Below are 19720 nucleotides of genomic sequence, written 5' to 3'. Positions count from 1 at the left end.
CAGATAAATGTAAAGATGTCAGTAGCACAAGGTTACATACATTGTTTTGCCTTCTTAAGATCACTGTAATAAATGTGTCATTAAATATATTGTGTCATTCATAAAAAACAAAAACAGTTGAAAAAATGATGAAACACTGAACTTTTAAGTCGACATTCAGTCAATATTAATCATTTTCCTCCTTGCAGTGGGCAAAACAGGGACAGCCATCATGGCTGAACAGAAAAGAGAAGAAAAGCTCTTCAACAAACCTCTACAAGAGCGACATCACAGTCCAGGCCAATGCAACAAAGGTAGACACATTCAAAATCTAGAAGGAGTATCCACCCTACCTGTGGCAGGAACATCTTCCCAGCTCCAAACAGATCTCCAACCACCTTCATGCCGTTCATCAGGGGGCCCTCGATGATGTGAAGGGGTCGAGTGTAACGGTCAACCTGAGCCCGACACTCCTCCACATCCTCCACCACATACTTCTCTATTCCCTGACAGCAACGACACAGGATGGAGCATTAAAGAAGAGAAGACAAGAGATGAAAACATGAAACAGACAACAGGTCAACTGTTAATAGGGGAAGTTATATTTGCTTTTTATACATAAATAATGACTTGTCTCTCTTTATCAGTGTTTACTCATAAAGTTAAAAACAAGGTGACACTAGGATTTTAAAGTCAGCATGTGAACAATCCTGTACAGCTGCATAGAGTTACTGAGTGAATCACAATCACGTCTCTGATGCATTAAAATCCGAAAGGACGCAGTGACGTCACTATCCATGCGTCCAGGGGGCGCATCATATTATATCCCAGATAATGCCACATTGTGAACAACATATCTGTATTGAAACAATTTAAAAAGGAAACTCGCCGTCAAGACAGAAATCTGCTGTTCACCGTTTCCGACCATCTGTGCATTTTGTGCATATCTCAATCATCGTGACACGATACTGATTCTGCTGTAACCAGACCATTCAACATTCAAAGCTTCAAACGTTTTATTGGTGAATAAACTAACTGGGTCACTGTCTGAATAATCAGCTCTGATTGATTCTGTGTTCTCTCCTGATGATGATGATGATGATGATGATGGAAGATGCTTTGCCATTCAGGAGACGCGCCGTGTAGAAACCATAGAAATAAACCACTACTTAGTTTATTTGAATTTTGTAGACAAGTGTTTTAAGATGATGTGATAGGGCCGATTGAGACTTTCAGTTGAATCAGATTTGGCTGTTCAATAAAAGGTTTCAACTATACGTCTTTTTTCAGTTCAGCGCCACACTAAACATCTTTATCAGCCTACATCAGTCTGTTTTACCTGCAGCCTCAGACTCACATTTTAACGCCTTTCTTCGTCATGTGTGACGTGAAAGCATCAGATTTCCACACAGTCAGAGAAAGTTAAAGTGTGCACCTTGCTCATAGTTCTGAGAATTGAACTCTGTGAAAAATCTCTAATCTAATGTGATCATCACATCTTACCTTAATGAGAGCGTACTCCAACCTTTCCTCCACACTTCCCTCTCTCCACTCGTCTGTCTGAACCACCTTCTTCCCTCCTTTCACATTGTTCTGTCAACAACAATGATTAGGTCAACATCTGTTAACCAAACCAAAGTGACAACAACCTGGTGTACCTGGATTTGTATGTGTATGTGTGTGTGTACCTGTGCATAGGCCAGTAGTTTCTCAGTAGCATCAGTGTCTCTGTTCCAGATGAGGTTTTCACACATAAGCAGCAGCTGTTTATCGATGTCATCATAGACTGGAAGGTTCCCAGCATTCACTATACCCATATCCATCCCATCCTGAGACAGGACAGAGGACAGACAGCATGTAAGTGTGCGTTAGAAGTAGATCACCTGTCTGTGAATTCTTATAGTATTAAACTTCTTCTCAATGGAATGGTATTTCCTAAGGACCTAAGGAGATTTAGGAATTCCTCCCCATCATGTGTGTTTTGTGTGGCACATTTTCATGGGACAAACACATCATGATTCACTCATTTACAGCTCAAATACTGAGGATTATTATAATTATATCTGAGATTCCAGATTTACTACATGATCAAAAGTATCACCCAGTTCAGAACATCTTTTCACACTTAACCCTATTTTGGTTTTATCTTTGCTGCTTAGACTTAGAGCCACCACTCCGACACAATATCATCTGTGGTATTCAAAGCAGCCTGCACCACTCCCTGTGGAGGGACGGCTGTGTGGCAGTGTAACCTTGATAGCATGGTAGAGAAATGCTCCGTGCATGGCTTCTCTGATGGCCTCCATCCCTCTGAAGGAGAAGGACAGGTTGGACAGACCTCCACTGACCCTGGCTCCTGGTAATGTCTCCTGCGCACGCACACACACACACACACACACACACACACACACACACACCATTTAAGACTCAGTTCAAACGTACGTATTTCCCAGTCTTCTTGTAATTGCTGTGTTCTACAATGATTGAAGCAGCTATTCAGAAAACAGCAGGTACATTTAAAACCTTGTGTGGAAAAAGAGCAACAGTTTAAATATATGAGATTTCCATCATTAATATAGCAGCACGCAGCTATTTGCTATCTGAAGACAGCAGACAATGATGTCACACTTCCCTGTGTGTTGTTTCTAATCTGAGCTTCTCTGCTCTTTGTTGTCCTTCAGAGGCGGCCACATGTGCATGTTAGTCCCTCTTGTCCTCCCAGCGGCCGTTTTCAACATGGTGGCCGGGTCAATACTTACTCTAAGTAGTACACTCAGATATGTTTGTAAGTTGCGTCATAGGCCATGCAGTAACAGAATCTTGATTCATATGTGATAACTAGTTTAACAGTTTTATTTGAGTCTGGTAAACCATCGTTTTGAAGCTAAACACAAAATGGAGGCCGTCTGGTTCCAAATAGACTTTGCATTTACAGTTTGGTCTCAGTGTTGTGAGCAGTGTGTGTTTGTATGCTGCTTTCTTTTCCCCACACTTTTGTTGAGGGAACAGTGTTTTGGTCTGAAATGCTGGTGCTCTGCTGCTGCTTTAGTGGCTGTGATCGTCATATACAGAACTTTTTAAGTACTCTATATTAATTATTCAGATAATCATTTGAAAATAGGTCTAGTAAGTAAAAACACCTCCAAAAGTAAAGAAGTTTCATTTGGCAAGGTAAACTTAACAGGAGTTAAATCACATTCCAGTTATAGGAAGTGTTCAGTAACTTGTGCATGGAGCTAGCCAGTAAGTTTAACAACCTTTACCACGTTTTTGGCGTTGATTTCAGTCTGTCAGGTAGTGGTTGCCTCTCCCAGACTGTGTAGAGCTTCAAACAACCTCCATAAATGAAATGGTTGGTTAGAGGTTTCAGAGAGGAGATTACCGAGGGAGTATGTGGGAAGAGTCTCAAGGACACTGAGGCCGGTTTCAGGTTCAGGTTTGGAATCAATTTGACCTTGAACAGTGAACAATGAACAGTAGCAGATGTTTCACGTTTGATTATTTGATTGCGAAAATTATTATTTATATAATTATTAATGGCCATTTTGTGTGAAGATACTCCGCGAGGCGGACAGAATTTCAGGCTCCTGCAAATGATGTGGTGATTGATTGAATTTACAAGAGTTCTTCTTGGAGCTGACAGGTGCTTTACCTTGATAAGTTTGGTGGCTCTGATGAAGTTGATGGCATAGTCACTGTGTTCCTCCATGCCTGTACCGATGGTGAGGATGTTGGGGTCAAAGATGATGTCATTGGGGTCAAATCCCACTTTGCTGACCAGCAGTTGGTAGGCCCGAGTGCAGATCTCCACTTTACGGTCTGTATCTGTGGCCTTGAGAGGACAGCAGACTCGTCAGCACATGTGGGTGTGATTTTGTGTAACAGTATGTGTGGTTGTTGGTGTGTGTCTGCCTCCTCACCTGCCCCTCCTCATCGAAGGCCATGACCACGACAGCAGCTCCGTAGCGCTTCACAGTGGCAGCTCTGAGCAGGAACTCCTCCTCTCCTTCCTTCAGACTGATACTATTGACGATACACTTTCCCTGACAGCATTTCAATCCAGCCTCAATCACTGAGAAGTTAGATGAGTCGATACACAGAGGAACCTGTGGAGGAGAGGGAGAGGCTCAGTCTATGTTTCTGATGTACTGAGCAGGTTCATTTCTACGTTAGTTGTTAACAGGTTCATATGCTAAATTAGACAATTTTAAATGAAAGCACACAACTTAAAGTGTCTGTGCCTCGTGTGTCTACTGAGGAGCCAGAATCACATTTTGTGATGTCTTTTTTGTGCTCACAATTGATGTGAGTGACATCATTCTAGGATTTAAAATTAAAGTTGTTTTGGACAATCTTTAATTACAATTACAGATGTCAGCTTTCTGTGGTTCAATATCAAGTTTGTCTGATAATGTAGACTACTGTTCTAAGGTTGGATGACCACAACAGGGTAATCAATAAAACAGATTGTAGCTAAGGCAGTGTGCGACTCAGCCAAATGCTTACATTCTGTTTTCTTGATGTTTTACGCATTGTCGCAACTTTAAAAAAAAAAAAAAAAAAAAAAAAATCAGGTTTCTAAAAAAACTCTGATACCATGTTTGGTGAACATTGGAACAATAACCTAATCAGTGAAGGTTTGAGGACCAAAACATGGTATTCAATAAAGCTGATAGTAAATGAAGACAGGATGGGATTCAGTTAATCACTGAGGACTTTTGAATTAAATTATTACAAATAGAATGTATTGGATATGTTTGCTCAGTGGCTGATAGTAGATGTTGTAAACAAGTTGAAGCAGATACATAATATCAAATTTGGAAATGGCAACAAGTCTGTATTCACTTACTAGCACCACACACATGCACACAGGGTCACACACTACACAGGGTCACAGGGACACACACTACACAGGGTCACAGGGACACACACTACACAGGGTCACACACCACTCAGGGTCACAGACACACACAGCACACAGACACACACAGCACACAGGGTCACACACTCAAGCTCCTGATGCAAAGCGATGCACAAACAAAAGACAAGATAAGATAACGAGTCAACAACCATGCTAACAGCTCTATGAGGCTGTACTTAGGCACAATGGTGTTTGAGCTAAATGCTAACATTCTCACAATGACAGTGATAACATGCTGATGTTTAGCAGGTATGACGTTTACAATGTTCACCAATTGAGTTTAGCATGTTTGCATGCTAACATTAGCTAATTAGCACCAAACACAAGCTGAGGCTGATGGGAATGTCATTAGTTTGCAGGTATTTTATCATAAACCAAAGTATTGGACAAACCAAGATTTTAACCTGATGCTGGCGCTAGAGGAAAAGTCAGTGACATCATTCTGAATGGGACATGAATACATGTAATGAATCTAATGACAATCCATCCAAAAATGTCTGATATCTCTGTCTGGATCAGCTGACAGAGATTACAATCACTACACAAATTGGGTGTCAATTTCTGTAATGTAATCTACGCAAATAATATGGTAACATGGCCAAAAAATCTTATTGAGAAATGTAATGTGTTCATTTCCACTGCTTTTAAAACTCCTACCCGTGCGATGTCTGGCTCAGACCCAACAAAGTTACAGAATCGGGCCATAGCTGACGGCCCCTCCAGCATCCCCTCATCCATGTTTATATCCAGGACCTGGGCACCCATCTCCACCTGGGCCTTAGCAATACTTAGAGCCTCCTGGACAACCACAGAGAAGCACAAATAAACAGTTATACAAAATCCAGAATTTCACCTATGCTCATGATTTGACCACAATTTCTGAATATGAGAAAAGAATATTAATGAAAATGATGATAATTTAACGCCTGTCTCACCTCATAGTTTCCTGCCATGATCAGCTTGGCAAACTTGCGTGACCCAGCCACATTGCAGCGTTCGCCGATGTTAACAAAGTTGGTGTAAGGGCCGATCCTGAACGGCTCTAAACCTGGAAAGACATCCAGCATGTTGAACAAACAGGAATAAGCAGAGAGAAGGGGCTCTTCTGTTGCAGGACAGGAGCTTTTCAGCACCAATGCCTACTTTTAAAAACAAACTCCCATATCTAGAACTAGGTTTAACTGGCTTTTATGTTTGAGACATGGTTTTTCATATCAGCCTGTTTCAAATAAGGACCTGGTTCTTTTTGTGGACAAAGTAAATAAACAATTCACTATCTGAGAATTTACTGTACTTCAAGTCATTGGATCACCTTCATTAATCCATATTCATTATCAACTAGAAGAACCAGTATTTTACAAATTCAGACATGAAAGTCTCCCTAAACATGAGATTCACACATACATATTACATACTGGAAGTTTTAATACCTGACAGCAGCAGGTTGTCTTGATAAATATCAGCAGGAGGGACTCTTGGTTGGCAGTGTTTGACTGCTTCAGCTATGGCTCTGTTTGAAAAGAAGAAGGGGAGGGAAAAATATTTTAACATTTTCAAAACTGCATAAACTTGAAAAGAAACAATTGTCTTGTCAGAAACATGACAATGACCTGATGTGTCCTGGAGTGGTCCCACAACAGCCACCCACAATATTCACTAATCCATCCATAGCAAACTCCTGCAGACAAAAGTTCAAACAAACAAGAATCAGCTTGACTTTCTTTGCACACATTTATCTATTTTTTTATTTTCAAATGTAACCTGGATAGTCTCTTAAGACCAATATCTTATTTTGGAGAGTGTTCAGGCAAAAAAGCAACCACACAACCAACACACAGAGAAAGGAATAAAGACATAATAAAACATACTGATGTCCATGACTAAGTTTACAATCATAAGAATAGTTCTACATTCTGAGAAAATGTGCTTATTAGCTTTCATTTTGACGAGATGTGATGCAGTGAGAAGATGAATATCACATGAGAACATGGTAAACAGTCCTGCTGCTCAGATCAGGTTATCTGTCGAGGCAGATGGATTCACAAGATGACGAGAGAATCCAGCCCTGATTTGCTTTGCAGCCTTCCCAGAACACATAGCAGAGACACTAAGGGATAGTTCCTGCAGCGGAAATGCTATTGCCAAATGCATAAAGGCCCCCTGGCTGAATGCTTCATGTTTTTCAGAGTAATGTAGAAGAAAGTCTCCTATTCTAGGAGTGCTTTACATTGTAAGCTATATTGTAAAATTTGTGAAATATTTGCTAAAAGTTTTTGTCATGTTGTTAAAATCAACCATTTCTCAACATGGACTTCTTCAGCATCATGATGTATATCTCAACATTTAAACATCAGTCCTCAAGATAAATCAGAGAATAGAATAAACCTTTAAATTGGAGGCTGTTACTTGTGGAGTTTCATCATACCCTCCAAATGTGTTGGGAAGACCTAACGGGATAAAGATCAGACACAGACAAACATCATGACATCATTACATCATCAACATGACGCAACGGAAATGAGGCCACAGGTCAGTGTGTGCTCCAGCTGCTTAGAAAGAGCAGCAGGGGAATTTCTTCTGTCCATTTGGACAGTGTGGTAACATGAACTGAAGCCCAAAGGACACAGTCTACCTCCACCTCACTGAACTACTGTCCATACAGCGTTGCTCCTAGTGCACTACCATTGCCAGCCCTATCTTGCTGGCTTGAACTTCACCCAAAACTAAACACTCAATAAATGCTTCCTGTGCGAGACTCTGGTCATTTCTGTGGTTATAGTTTTTCTGTTGATAGTTGGGTATCATTGGATTGCATTATATGTAAATGTCTGAAAGGGTGCTCAAGTGGTCGATGTCCCCGTTCACTTTTATTTTTTAACCTTTATAAATTTGAAACCGTAATATATAGAAATATATAGCACATTTGTATGAAGTTTGAAGTGTGTCAATGGAATTATTATAGCCTTCTACAATGTTATTATAATTAATAAACTGATTTAAAAACAATTTAAAAGCCATTATGTGTATGATGTACAAATAAATCTAAATTCCTTATTTCCTTTTTCTGTCTGCCAGTGAAACCATTTTTAATGTAATTATAAAAATTATTACTTAAAAAGGCTTTTTATATTTCGTGAAACCTTAATAAACCATACCATTGACAGAAATTCAGTTCCACCCGAAGCACCAGGAGCCCTGATTGGTCAGCTGTTGGGCTCCGACCCCTCACATGACTCCCGCCACAAATCTCATCGGCAAATTTAATTATCATTTCATCAATTAACAAGACTAGGTCAAAACGGAGTATATGCCTGGACCATGTCTGGTCAAGATCCAAAAATGTGGCCAATTTGTTACTGGGGTAGTCAGTGGTAGAGTTTACCATTTGAATTCCTGGATAACAAATACTCAGCATAATATTCCTTTGTCAGTGCATTCACAGATTTCTTGTTTTATTGATTTTTCGTCATGTAGCTGTAGCCTAAAACACATCTATTGCTGAGATCTACTGATTATCTCCCCAGATGAAACTGAGAACAAATTTAATTTAAAATGAATTTAAATTATGACCAAAGAATATCTTCCATACAGAGGACGCTTTGACTGCTCTGAAACTCAACCCAACAGCTGTTGGAATATTGGCATACACTGTTTTAACTGATTTAATCATTTACATTAAATATACAAAAGAGACAACAGTAGCCAATAAAGTCTACTTCTTTGACTTTGAAAGTCCCTTAAAAAAAATAATAAATCAAAAAATCGCTGAGTTGTCTAGTTAACTTCATGAACTTTGAGAAATGCTGTCTACAATTCATTCTTTAATATTTGGACCTTCCTGTTAATTCGGCAAACGTCATACATGAAGATATGTTATCCTGTGTGTAAAAAATGTCACATCAGTTTCTACCAGTGACGAACATGTTTAATTGCATACAGAGTGAGGAAGTGAGACCTGATCACAATCCCGTAGCTTTGTCGCCCACTCAGTCACTCAGTCATGCTCATATGCGTTTGTAGGGCCGGTTCTGTTATTGTGGTCCAGCCGAAAAAAGTATCATTTAAAATTCAAAATTCAATTTTAAATTCTCAATTATAAAAGGCTTTTTTTTTTTTTTTAAAGTATAAATTTGAGAGGAATAAAACACTGACAAAGTTAAGGTATGGAGTCTGGCAATCTTAAGAGCCTGTACCTTCTGTTCACCTGCTGTAATCAGTCATTCTAATATAGTGTATATTAGCAGAGGAGCCCAAAAGTTTGCATGTACAAGGTATTTGAATGTAAGATTTGGATTTAATGACATTTCAAACACAAATTTTTGGACTGTGCTGTACTCAAGATATGTAGTTTTTTTAGATTTAGTGAGGGATACCTGCATTAGGATAACAGATAACAAAAGCTGTGGTGCTTTTTCCAATGGCCTCAATGAACGGCCTCATTTCTGTTGCCCCCAAGGCACAGTTCAGACCAATACTGCAACACACACACACAGAGACAGAGACGGAGACAGAGAGAGAGAGAGAGAGAGAGAGAGTAGTAGAAGCACAAAGTTATGTTATTTTATCATAGTTATATCATTAGTGTCACTGTTTTGTCAAAGCAAGTGCAGCTTCATCAGTGTATCATGTATAGTAACTCACCATAGAGGTTTACTATGTGATACACTCACTACAAAGGCTTCACCTGTCTGACCGGACAGAGTTCGTCCACTCCGGTCAACAATGGTACCTGAGATCTATACATAGAGTGGGACAAGACAGCAAGTAGCGCATTAAAATACATTTCAACTAAGCCCAACTAAAGGACGTATTTATCCTTGGTTAAGATGTCCATCTTTTATCTGAAATTGGTCATAAACGTGATTAATTTATATTTCCATATCATGTTGATAAATTGAAATTGAGGAAAATATAGTTTGATAATAAAACGCAAACTTCAGACCCATACAGACTACAGTATTTTTACATTAACTGTGTATGCTCATGTCCACCCCATGTAGGAATTATCAGAAATCAGCAAAGAGATTGTAAATAAAATATGATAGACGTACAAATATAGGTTTTCTTTCATAGCTCTTTTCAAACAGCAGGTCGATGGCAAATAAGGCAGCCTGTGGAAGGAAACAGACATAGATAGAGACATCAGTCACATTACATAGAACATCAGGTTACATCATCTTTTAACAGCAGCTTTCAGTTTAGAATAAAAAGGTGCGTTGTTTCTCTCTTGTATTTTTGTATATTTTTTCAATTCTTAAAACTAATTAACCAGAGAAAAAAATAAAACATGCATTGTTTTTTAACTTTTTTTCAAAATTTGGCCCTTCTTAAAAAGGAGTTCATTAGGCCTGGTCTAAAACATGTCATACTTTAGAGAATACTTTTACACCTAAGAGTTTGTTTTTTGCCATACACAAAGCCAAAATGCAATAACTATATATATTTAGTCAAAACATATGATAAAAGGTGTCATATGTTGTACAGATTGTAAAGCTCCTCGAGCCAGATGTATGATCTATAAAAAAATGATTTAGCTTGAAGGTAAAAAGTTCAAAGTAAAAATCTTTTTTGTTGTCGCAAATTAATAAGTCAAAAAATATATACAGTGCCTATAAAAAGTATTCACCCCCTCGGACGTTTTCCCCTGTTATTGCTTTTATAAATGGAATCATGGTCAATATAATTTGGCTGTTTTGACAAAAAATTACAAAAAAAACTCAAACTGAAAACAGATTTCTACAAAGTAATGTCAATTAATTAAAAATATAAAATATAAAGTAAGTGATTGCATAAATATCCACCCTCTTTAAAGTGAGTGAATTAATTCAACAGAGGACCAGCCAACTGGTGCTACTAGTCTCACAATTAGTGAAATGAAGATCACCTGAGTGCAGTAAAGGTGTCTCCAGTGATTGTAGTTTAAAACACATGTGTCTGAAGGTCCAGTCACTGTTAATCAGTATTACTGGCTACAATTAAACCATGAAGACAAAAGAACACTCCAAGCACCTCTGTGAAAAGGTTATTGAAAAGTATAAGTCAGGGGATGGATACAAAAACATTCACTGAAGTCACTGAACATCCCCCAGAGTTCAGTTAAATCCATCATTAAGAAATGGAAGCAATATGGCACATGTGTAAATCTGCCTAGAGCAGGCCATCCTCACAAACTGAGTGACAAGAAGGAGACTAGTGAGGAAGGCCACCAAGACACCTATGACTACTCTGAAGGAGTTAAAAGCTTCAGCAGCTGAGATGGGAGAGACTCTGCATACAAACAACTGTTGCTCGGGTTCTTCATCGGTCAAAGCTTTATGGGAGAGTGGACAAGAGAAAGCCACTGTTGAAGAAAGCTCATTAAATCTCGACTAGAGTTCATCCAAAGGCATGTGAGAGACCCCAAGTTCAACCGGAAGATGGTTCTTTGATGGAGCTTTTTGGCCATCAGACTAGACGCTATGTTTGGCAGACACCAATCACTACACATCGCCACAAACACACCATCCACACCATGAAGCTTGGTGGTGGCAGCATCATGCTGTGGGGGTGATTCTCTGCAGCAGGCCCTGGAAGGCTTGTAAAGGTAGAGGGGAAAATGAAAGCAGCAAAATATAGTGAACTCCTGGAGGACAACCTGATTCAGTCTGCAAGAGAACCACGACTTGGGAGAAGATTTATTTTCCAGCAAGACAATGACCCGAAGCAAACAGCCAAAGCCACACAGAAATGGCTTAAAGACGACAAGGTGAATGTTCTGGAGTGGCTGAGTCAAAACCCAGACCTCAGTCCAATAGAGAATTTGTGGCTGGGCTTGAAAAGGGCTGTTCACGCCTGATCCCTGTCCAACCTGACAGAGCTGGAGCAGTTTTACAAAGAAGAATGGAGTAAAATTGCAGCATCCAGATGTGCAGGACTGACTGAGACCTATCCACAGACTCTGTGCTGTGATTGAGGTCAAAGGTGCATCTACTAAATACTGATTTACTTACATAGTCACTTATTTTACATTATTCATTTTTAATTAACTGACATTACTTTGTAGAAATCTGTTTTCACTTTAACATTAAAGAGGTTTTGCCAAGTTATATTGACCATGACTCCCTTTATAACAGCAATAAAAGATAGGGTGATTACTTTTTATAGGCACTGTATAACAAAATTAGATGGCATCTGTTACAGTATACCCAGTTAGCCTGAGATATTTAAACCTCATTCTCTCAACTTTAGCTTTTCTGTAATTACTGCTTTCATACAAAACCACACAAAAGGAATGACATTAATTATTTAACGTGTAAGCCAATCAGGGGAGAGCTACCTTAGCGTTGGCAGTGTCAAAGATGGTTTCCACCAGAAGGATGTCTGCACCTCCATCTAATAGACCTCTGACCTGCTCTGTGTAGGCTTCAACAAGTGCATCAAATGCTGAGGGAGACACACATATTTCCGTGAATGCAATTACATACTGTACATTACATTGCAATGATACTCGTTTGTAAGTTGGGGGCATTTTTCAAACAATGAAGGAGCTAAATGGATTTCAGCCATCATCAAGTGTATTAGTAACAACTGTGCTTTTTCTACTGTCACATCAAAATGTCTGCTGCTCCAACTGAGAATACATGTCGTATTGAGGGAGTGAGTGTTTAGGACAAGTACCAGCATGTTGCAGTAGCCAAAGAAAAGCGCATGCTGTTCGGGATGCATTAGTCACCCTTTAAAGTTTCTGAATAAATTCAGATTGCAACATAATAGTCAGGCTACTGACCGTCTGTGTATTGTGTTCGCTGCCAGAGAGGAGAGATAAAAAGTCTGTGTTAATGCAGCGTTACTACGGTGTCTTCCTCAATTATTCACACCAGAGTTGATGAGAATGCTTTATTTTCCTCTCTCATTTTATTTTGCTCTATCCCTTCTGTGAGCCTGCCAGAAAAGAGACAGAGTTGCACCAGCTTTGAGCATGCAGAGTCTCTGCACACTATGCATCATGTCAGAGAGGTAATTTAACTATATCTTTAAAACAGAAGATACCCCATGAACAGCAGTGCTTCTCTTCTTGGTGTAGTCAGTGCAGGGCAAACCACAGTAGATCCATTTATTTTTTTTTAAATTACGCATGAAGCTACAAGAGAAACGTGTAGTTCGCTCCTTCTTGTTTTTAATGTAACTGTTACTGTAATTATAAAACAGTGTCATTCGCATCCTGGTGTGTGCTGGAATATTGCTTTTTTTCACCTGTATCATTATTACTGCAGTTGTAGGTGGTGTTTTTGTTGTACTGGACTGTATTACATTGACAGGTATTTCTAATATTCTGCCACTTCCTCTTTGTTTAGTTCAAATTTGGTCTCATATCTGCTTACCCAAACGTTGATACATTGAAACGGAAGTAAATGTAGTCAGCTGGACTTTGACAGAGATTCTGCTACTCTAATGTATGAAAATACAATATTTGAAACAGCAAAGCTACGCTAACTACTTGAGACCTGACAACAGAGATTCAGTCACAGGACAGTAGGGTCAACATGTAATGTAAACAACTAACAACACTAACCACCATTCATACAGTTACTATGATATTTAAACACTGCCAATAACATACTGAACTACTGTGACCACTTAGTGGGTCAAAGTTAAGTGTTATAATCAACAGTAAATCTTATCTATCATGTGTGTTTCTCTCTCTCTTTGTAGGTCGGCTGCTCGAAACTCTGTGGCTCCTGAAGCGGTACCTATCAATAATCTCCTGCATGTCCCGGGTCCCTGTCCAACTCTTGCCCTCCTAAATCAATCATACACTTTACTGTGTCCAACAATGCATAGAGACAAAAGAAACTGTTGAGTCATCTTACTGATATTCCTGAAGTCAGGTCTCTCCACAGATGGAGATACAGACAAGGTTTTATTGGTGGGACCCACTGCTCCAGCCACATAGCGTTTACATCCTGATAAGACACACACAAAGATTACAGTTAAGGTTGCACACATAAGGAAATCCCTAAGAATCAGTGACTGGACATTTATCTACTGGACAGCAATGTGCTGCTGTCACACTAAAAATTCATCTTACCAGTTTGCTTGGTGACATCGTCGGCTGCCCTCCTTGCCAACTCTGCAGATGCCCTGTTGAGGCGATAAGCCTGCACAACAGACACAACAACACGTGTGCATTATAAAGAATGAGCTGGTGACAACCTGCCTTATAATCTTTTTATGATTATAATCACCTGGAAATAGCCTTATCTTGAAGAACAAATTGCAATAAAAACCTCAACCAATAATTTAATTACCTCCACCAAAGAGTTTATGTTTTCACCGCGTCCGTTTGTTTGTTTGTATGCTGGTTGGTTGGTTTGTCAGCAGGATTACACAAAAACTACTGAACCAATTTCCATGAAACTTGGATGGAGGATGGGTCCCAGCCCAGAACAGGCCCATTAACTTTTGGTGCAGATCCGGATAAAGGGACGGATCCAGGGTTCCTAATAAAAACCAAGATCTAGCGGATTTAAATTTGTTTTATTGGATATTGGATTAGAATTGATTAAATTAGAAGGAGAATGTTGGGTCTTGGCCGAGGTATGCACTCTCCTGAATGTCATTACACCATGTATGGCAACGTCTATGGGGCTAGGACAGTGACAATACATTTTGTCACTGGAAACTGAACTGAAAGAAGAACCAATGGCAATGAAACATCTGTATTAAAAAAAGAAGGTTTTATTGGAACCCTAAGGTAACACACACCTTCCTTCCATGATTGCGCCTGAAATTCTAAAATCACAAGTATACTGCTATAACATTAGCTAATGTCAGCAATCATAGCTAATGTGAGCTAATGTTAGCATTAATAGCTAATGTTAGGTCGGTCTTTCTTTGTTTTGGGCTGATTTTCCAAAATCCCTTAAGACTAAGTGCAGGGGATTCAGATCACCTGTGTGCAGGGTGGGGAGACTGACTCCTGATTGAGGAGTGGAAGCAGCTTGGAGCATTTCCCTCCCAGCCAGTCATGGTGTGATGACACCCTTTTGTGAAGGCTTAAAAGAGGTGGGAAATGACACACAGCTGGCTCTCACCCTCATTCTGAATCTGTTCCTGACTCACTGGGAACATCATTACCCTTAAATTGCATTCCCCCTAGATTTACATGTTTTTTATATATATTTTTATGTAGGTTGGACTGGCCTGTAAGCATTTTACTGACAGTACCGCCACAATATTTTAGTGGAACTGTTTAAAAATAAATGTGTTTCAATGTTTTAATGCCAATGGTTCCTTATTCAGTCTGGGTTATTTCTTTTTTCAAGGCCAAATTCTATTTTCAATGTCAAAATTGACTAACTGTTCTAGCTCCATAAATGACCACTGTACTTTGTTTTGATGAGAATTATTTAAAAAAGGACCATTTTACCTCCAGTTCCTCAGAATGATGAAAAATTCAGCAATAAAACAGCTTGTATACCATGTTGTCAAACTATGTAATACATTGCTGTGTGATCTTTTACCCGATTTGATACAGATGTTCTGATTTTGTGTGCCGACTTGTTTTTAGGCCAAATTGATATAGTAGGTGTTGCATTCAAAGTTACACTATGTTGTGAAAATGGAGCCAAAGCAACTGCAAAATAGTGAAAAATAGACAAATAGATGTCTTGTCTGTTCATCTAAAAAGGAATTAAGTTTGTTAAGAGAAGTGGGTCTGTGTCTCAGCCACGCCTGCTGGGTACAGGGATGTAACGTGGTTTAGGTGGAGATGACAGAAGAGTGAACAGCTGCATGTGGAAATGTGGGTTGGTACAGTTCAAGGAAGTGCCTTCATCAGTGGTCAATTAGTTAACTCCAGTCAGTCTGTGTACTTGACCTTTGTCTCTACTACAACTTAAGTGCATGAGTGGTCCACAGAGGTCCACAGTGGTCTAGCAGGGTGAGAGCAGGGTCACGCATCATACCATGTGCTCCAGTCCATAGTCGGCCTGGGCGGTGGAAGTGCCACTGAATGTGTTGGTCTCTATGATGTCAGCACCAGCCAGCAGGTACTCCTTCAGACAGAGGAGGGCAAAGGTTAGACACTGTGCACAGTTTGCATTGGGACTATTCTCTCAGTAGATAGTATTTCACAGTGACAACTTTGAGATTGTCAAGTCTTATTCTGCATTGCTTTGGGCAACACAAACAAAATTCCATCCACTTCATTTGTAATGGGGTGGCGGAAGAAATCTCAGAGACAGATACCTCACAATGACAACACGGTGAGTAAGCCAAAGCTGTGTGGGTGAACAGACGGCTCTGGATGAAGTACCTTGTGTATTTTATAAATGATATCGGGCTGTGTGATACTGAGAAGGTCGTTGTTGCCCTTCAGTGGAAGAGGGTGCTCTTTAAACTCGTCCCCCCTGAAGTCTTCCTCTTCAAGGTTATGCTGCTGGATCATAGTTCCCATACCACCGTCCAGGACCATGATCCTTTGCTGCAGCACTGCTTGCAGCTCAGACTCTAATGGACATCTGCATCCTGGAAAGAAAATAAATGGGACTCATAATGTATCTGGGATGGGTAGTTTGCAAAAGAAAAGAAAAATGCAAGCGGCTAGAAAACATACTTGAATTGCAAATAACTAAGTGATGATATGCAATAGGAAAAAATGAAGACATATGTATATATACACCAATCAGCCACAACATTAAAAGGACTAACATTTGAATTGAATAACCAACACGTATTTCTGGTGCCAATTAAGGAGGGTAGCAACATTTAATCACATAGTCGACTAATCACGCACGTTCCCGATATAAACTGTATATCGACTGAATATAATATCAATGTGTCGTCAACTAAAACCTCATTTACAGCAGAGTAGGTGGCAGCTTGCTGTGAGGCAGTTTGTTTCTTCGCCTTCTCTATCATTTGACATTATTTTGTTACATTTCCGGGGGTTCATTTTAGCTTCTGATTCAATTAGATTTTTTAAATTAATACCATCTTTTGTGCACAGACTCCTGCCTGCCATCAGCGTCTTCAACATCCTCTGCCCTTTATTCTGGTTGGTGGCAAAGTTAGGATCAGACTGGGCGGATAAACATTCAACAGCAACTTTTATGTACTCTACGACACAACTTGGTCACCACATTTAAGCACTTAAGTTCGACACACTGCTCCAGCGTCTCAACAGCCCATCAGTCCATGGTGCAGAGAAGCACCAAGAACTGTTTTAGTTACAGCCTCGAGCCAAGGTTCAAGACGTCATGAAGGCTCCCACACTGGGTCGGATTTAAACAAAAGTTTGAGATTCTGCCTTTATAGACTTTAACTCATCATCACTCAAGACAATTTGATTTTCTAAACCTTTAAAAAGCAACTTGCACATGTAATGATTTTTTTGCCGAGGAAAAGGTAAATGTTTTCAAAAACACTTGTCCACACTGTCACATTACAACACATGAGAGAGTCAGTTTCTGAACATGTGGGGCTCAGTGTCAGTCCGACCAGTGGAGAGTGAGTCTTGAGTGAGTTTTTAGTGGGTCTTGAGTAAGTTTTTAGTGGGTCTTGAGTGAGTTTTTAGTGGGTCTTGAGTGAGTTTTTAGTGGGTCTTGAGTGAGTTTTTAGTGGGTCTTGAGTGAGTTTTTAGTGGGTCTTGAGTGAGTCTTGAGTGAGTTTTTAGTGGGTCTTGAGTGAGTTTTTAGTGGGTCTTGAGTGAGTTTTTAGTGGGTCTTGAGTGAGTTTTTAGTGGGTCTTGAGTGAGTTTTTAGTGGGTCTTGAGTAAGTTTTTAGTGGGTCTTGAGTGAGTTTTTAGTGGGTCTTGAGTGAGTTTTTAGTGGGTCTTGAGTGAGTTTTTAGTGGGTCTTGAGTAAGTTTTGAGTGGGTCTTGAGTGAGTTTTTAATGAGTTTTGAGTGAGTTTTGAGTGGGTCTTTAGTGAGTCTGTCTTTTTTCAGTATTTCTAAATTTCATTCCACTTTTTTCATTGTGGTGACTTATTGTTTAATTGCCATTTTTAAAAGAATCCATTAGATGTGTAACCCTTGGAAAGACAAGTGTTAATCAGGATATTTTACAGCGTGTCATCGCTCTCTGGTGGAGAAACTGTGTAATGTCAGTACGGTTTCTGAGTTGTGATGAGCCAGTATTGCCTCATACTTTGGCCACCTGATGAATTATTTGGAACATCCCTTCCTTGAACCTCAGTTTGCACACACACTCGTCCTGCAGCTGTCTGATGGCAAGAGGGATTTTATCAAGTGACTGACTGATCACACACTTAAAAGATAGGACACAGTGAAAATGTGTCCAAAAGGAGAGAATCATTAACTATACATGTTCAGTAATTAACCCAAAGCCTCCCCCAGATTTGCTCTCCCTCTACACCCACTGACCACCTGTTGTTTTTATCAAGCCTTCACTGGCTCCTCTGTTCTCCTGCTGACCCCAACTGTTCTACCATCTACTATCTCCTCTCCTGAGTTCAGACACAGTGAGGTGAATTGTAACAGACTCACATCTGAACAGTGTCTGTCCCTCATCACACAGCTCAGACCTGCTCTGCCACATTGTTTCCTGCTGGACTTGTATCACAGATCAGACCTGCTCTGGACTTCGTGTTGTAACGCTGCTCAGTCAGCTGAATTCTGCATACAATAAACTGTCACATCCGGTTACATGTTACAGTTAGCTGCTATAACTTGCCACACACACACACACACACACGTGGTTTGAAGTGGACCCACAGAGATCATAGCACTGCAGGCTAACAGCTAACTGTCACCGGCGGACAGCTCAGAATATTTACCGGCTCCGGAGGAGAACTGACGGATCACGTTGGTCGGAGCCATCTCGTGAAGAAGCAGCCTTAAAGCCCGCGTGAAGACCGAGCGGATAATCCTGCAGCGCTAACTTTCACAGCAGACTGGACTCTTATTGTCTCGCCAGCGGACGGTCAGAACCCGACATGCACTTCCGACCTGAGTCCTTCAAAATAAAAGCTTTACCACGACAGTTGAGGTATCGATTGATTTGAGAAGTTAGACTCTTACAATGTGACATTCAAAAGAAAGTAAGTAAAAGTGAGTGTGTTGAATATTGTGTTAATCTCAGTCTGACTACAGATGATGTGTTTTCTCCTCCATCTCTTGTCAATAAACAACATGTGTTTTTATTACTGTGACATCCTGAACATCATATTTTCAAATATCCCATTAAAAGTAAACACCATCCTAAAATTTAGAAAATTCTGAGGAGAGCGTTAATAACTACACTTTTATTTTGACTCTTGACTTATTTTTTTTATTCAACTGTTCACCAACTATTATGATTATTGATTAGTAGGTTTGAGTAATGTTTTAAAAGAGAGAGTTGAAATTGATCTGAAACACTGATTCCAGCTTCTTGAACATGAATACCTTCTGGTTTCTTTCCCTTTCTGACATTAAACTGAGAATCTTTTGGGTTGTGGGCCAAACAAAATATTTGAGGAGGTCATCTCGGGCTTTGGGAAACACTGATGGACATTTCTCACTACTCCCTGACATTACATGGATCAAACAACTGAAGAATCAAGTGAGAACATAATCAACAGATTAATCAACAATGGAAATTATTGTAATTGTTTCAAGATGCTCTCTCTCTCTCATGACATGCTGAGATCACCTGTGAAATCACCAACTATCAGGAGAAAACTTAAATAAATCCCAGACGACAGTTTCACTGTACAGTATGTAAACAGGCAGACCTAAAAGTACCAGCACAACTTTAGGCAACGAGGCCCTTGACGATACAAAACTGAATAATTCTTGTAATGTACTCATAACACACCAGCTTAGAATTATATGAAA

The 19720-nt window shown here is 39.8% G+C and overlaps 1 protein-coding gene across 1 annotated transcript in view; it reads right to left on the bottom strand.

Annotated features, from left to right (window-relative positions):
- Positions 1 to 18942, bottom strand: part of mtr (5-methyltetrahydrofolate-homocysteine methyltransferase) — a 32512-nt gene extending 13570 nt beyond the window's left edge. The window contains exons 1-20 of the mRNA XM_073489440.1: positions 18679 to 18942; positions 16197 to 16408; positions 15847 to 15936; positions 13968 to 14037; positions 13750 to 13842; positions 12216 to 12322; positions 9952 to 10011; positions 9542 to 9636; positions 9274 to 9374; positions 7286 to 7347; positions 6511 to 6578; positions 6331 to 6410; positions 5836 to 5948; positions 5558 to 5698; positions 3900 to 4085; positions 3632 to 3811; positions 2232 to 2348; positions 1668 to 1808; positions 1483 to 1572; positions 333 to 485 (exon numbers count right to left, since the gene is read on the bottom strand). Of these exons, the coding sequence (XP_073345541.1) occupies positions 333 to 485; positions 1483 to 1572; positions 1668 to 1808; positions 2232 to 2348; positions 3632 to 3811; positions 3900 to 4085; positions 5558 to 5698; positions 5836 to 5948; positions 6331 to 6410; positions 6511 to 6578; positions 7286 to 7347; positions 9274 to 9374; positions 9542 to 9636; positions 9952 to 10011; positions 12216 to 12322; positions 13750 to 13842; positions 13968 to 14037; positions 15847 to 15936; positions 16197 to 16408; positions 18679 to 18721 (2202 nt within the window). The 5' untranslated portion in view covers positions 18722 to 18942. The remainder of the gene's footprint in view (positions 1 to 332; positions 486 to 1482; positions 1573 to 1667; positions 1809 to 2231; positions 2349 to 3631; positions 3812 to 3899; positions 4086 to 5557; positions 5699 to 5835; positions 5949 to 6330; positions 6411 to 6510; positions 6579 to 7285; positions 7348 to 9273; positions 9375 to 9541; positions 9637 to 9951; positions 10012 to 12215; positions 12323 to 13749; positions 13843 to 13967; positions 14038 to 15846; positions 15937 to 16196; positions 16409 to 18678) is intronic.
- Positions 18943 to 19720: the final 778 nt, after the last annotated feature.

This window comes from Pagrus major, chromosome 20, assembly GCF_040436345.1.
Source record: "Pagrus major chromosome 20, Pma_NU_1.0".
Classification (NCBI taxonomy): Eukaryota; Metazoa; Chordata; class Actinopteri; order Spariformes; family Sparidae; genus Pagrus; species Pagrus major.
The sequence above is the reverse complement of the archived record's forward strand: the minus strand, read 5'-3'. Positions and strand labels throughout refer to the sequence as shown.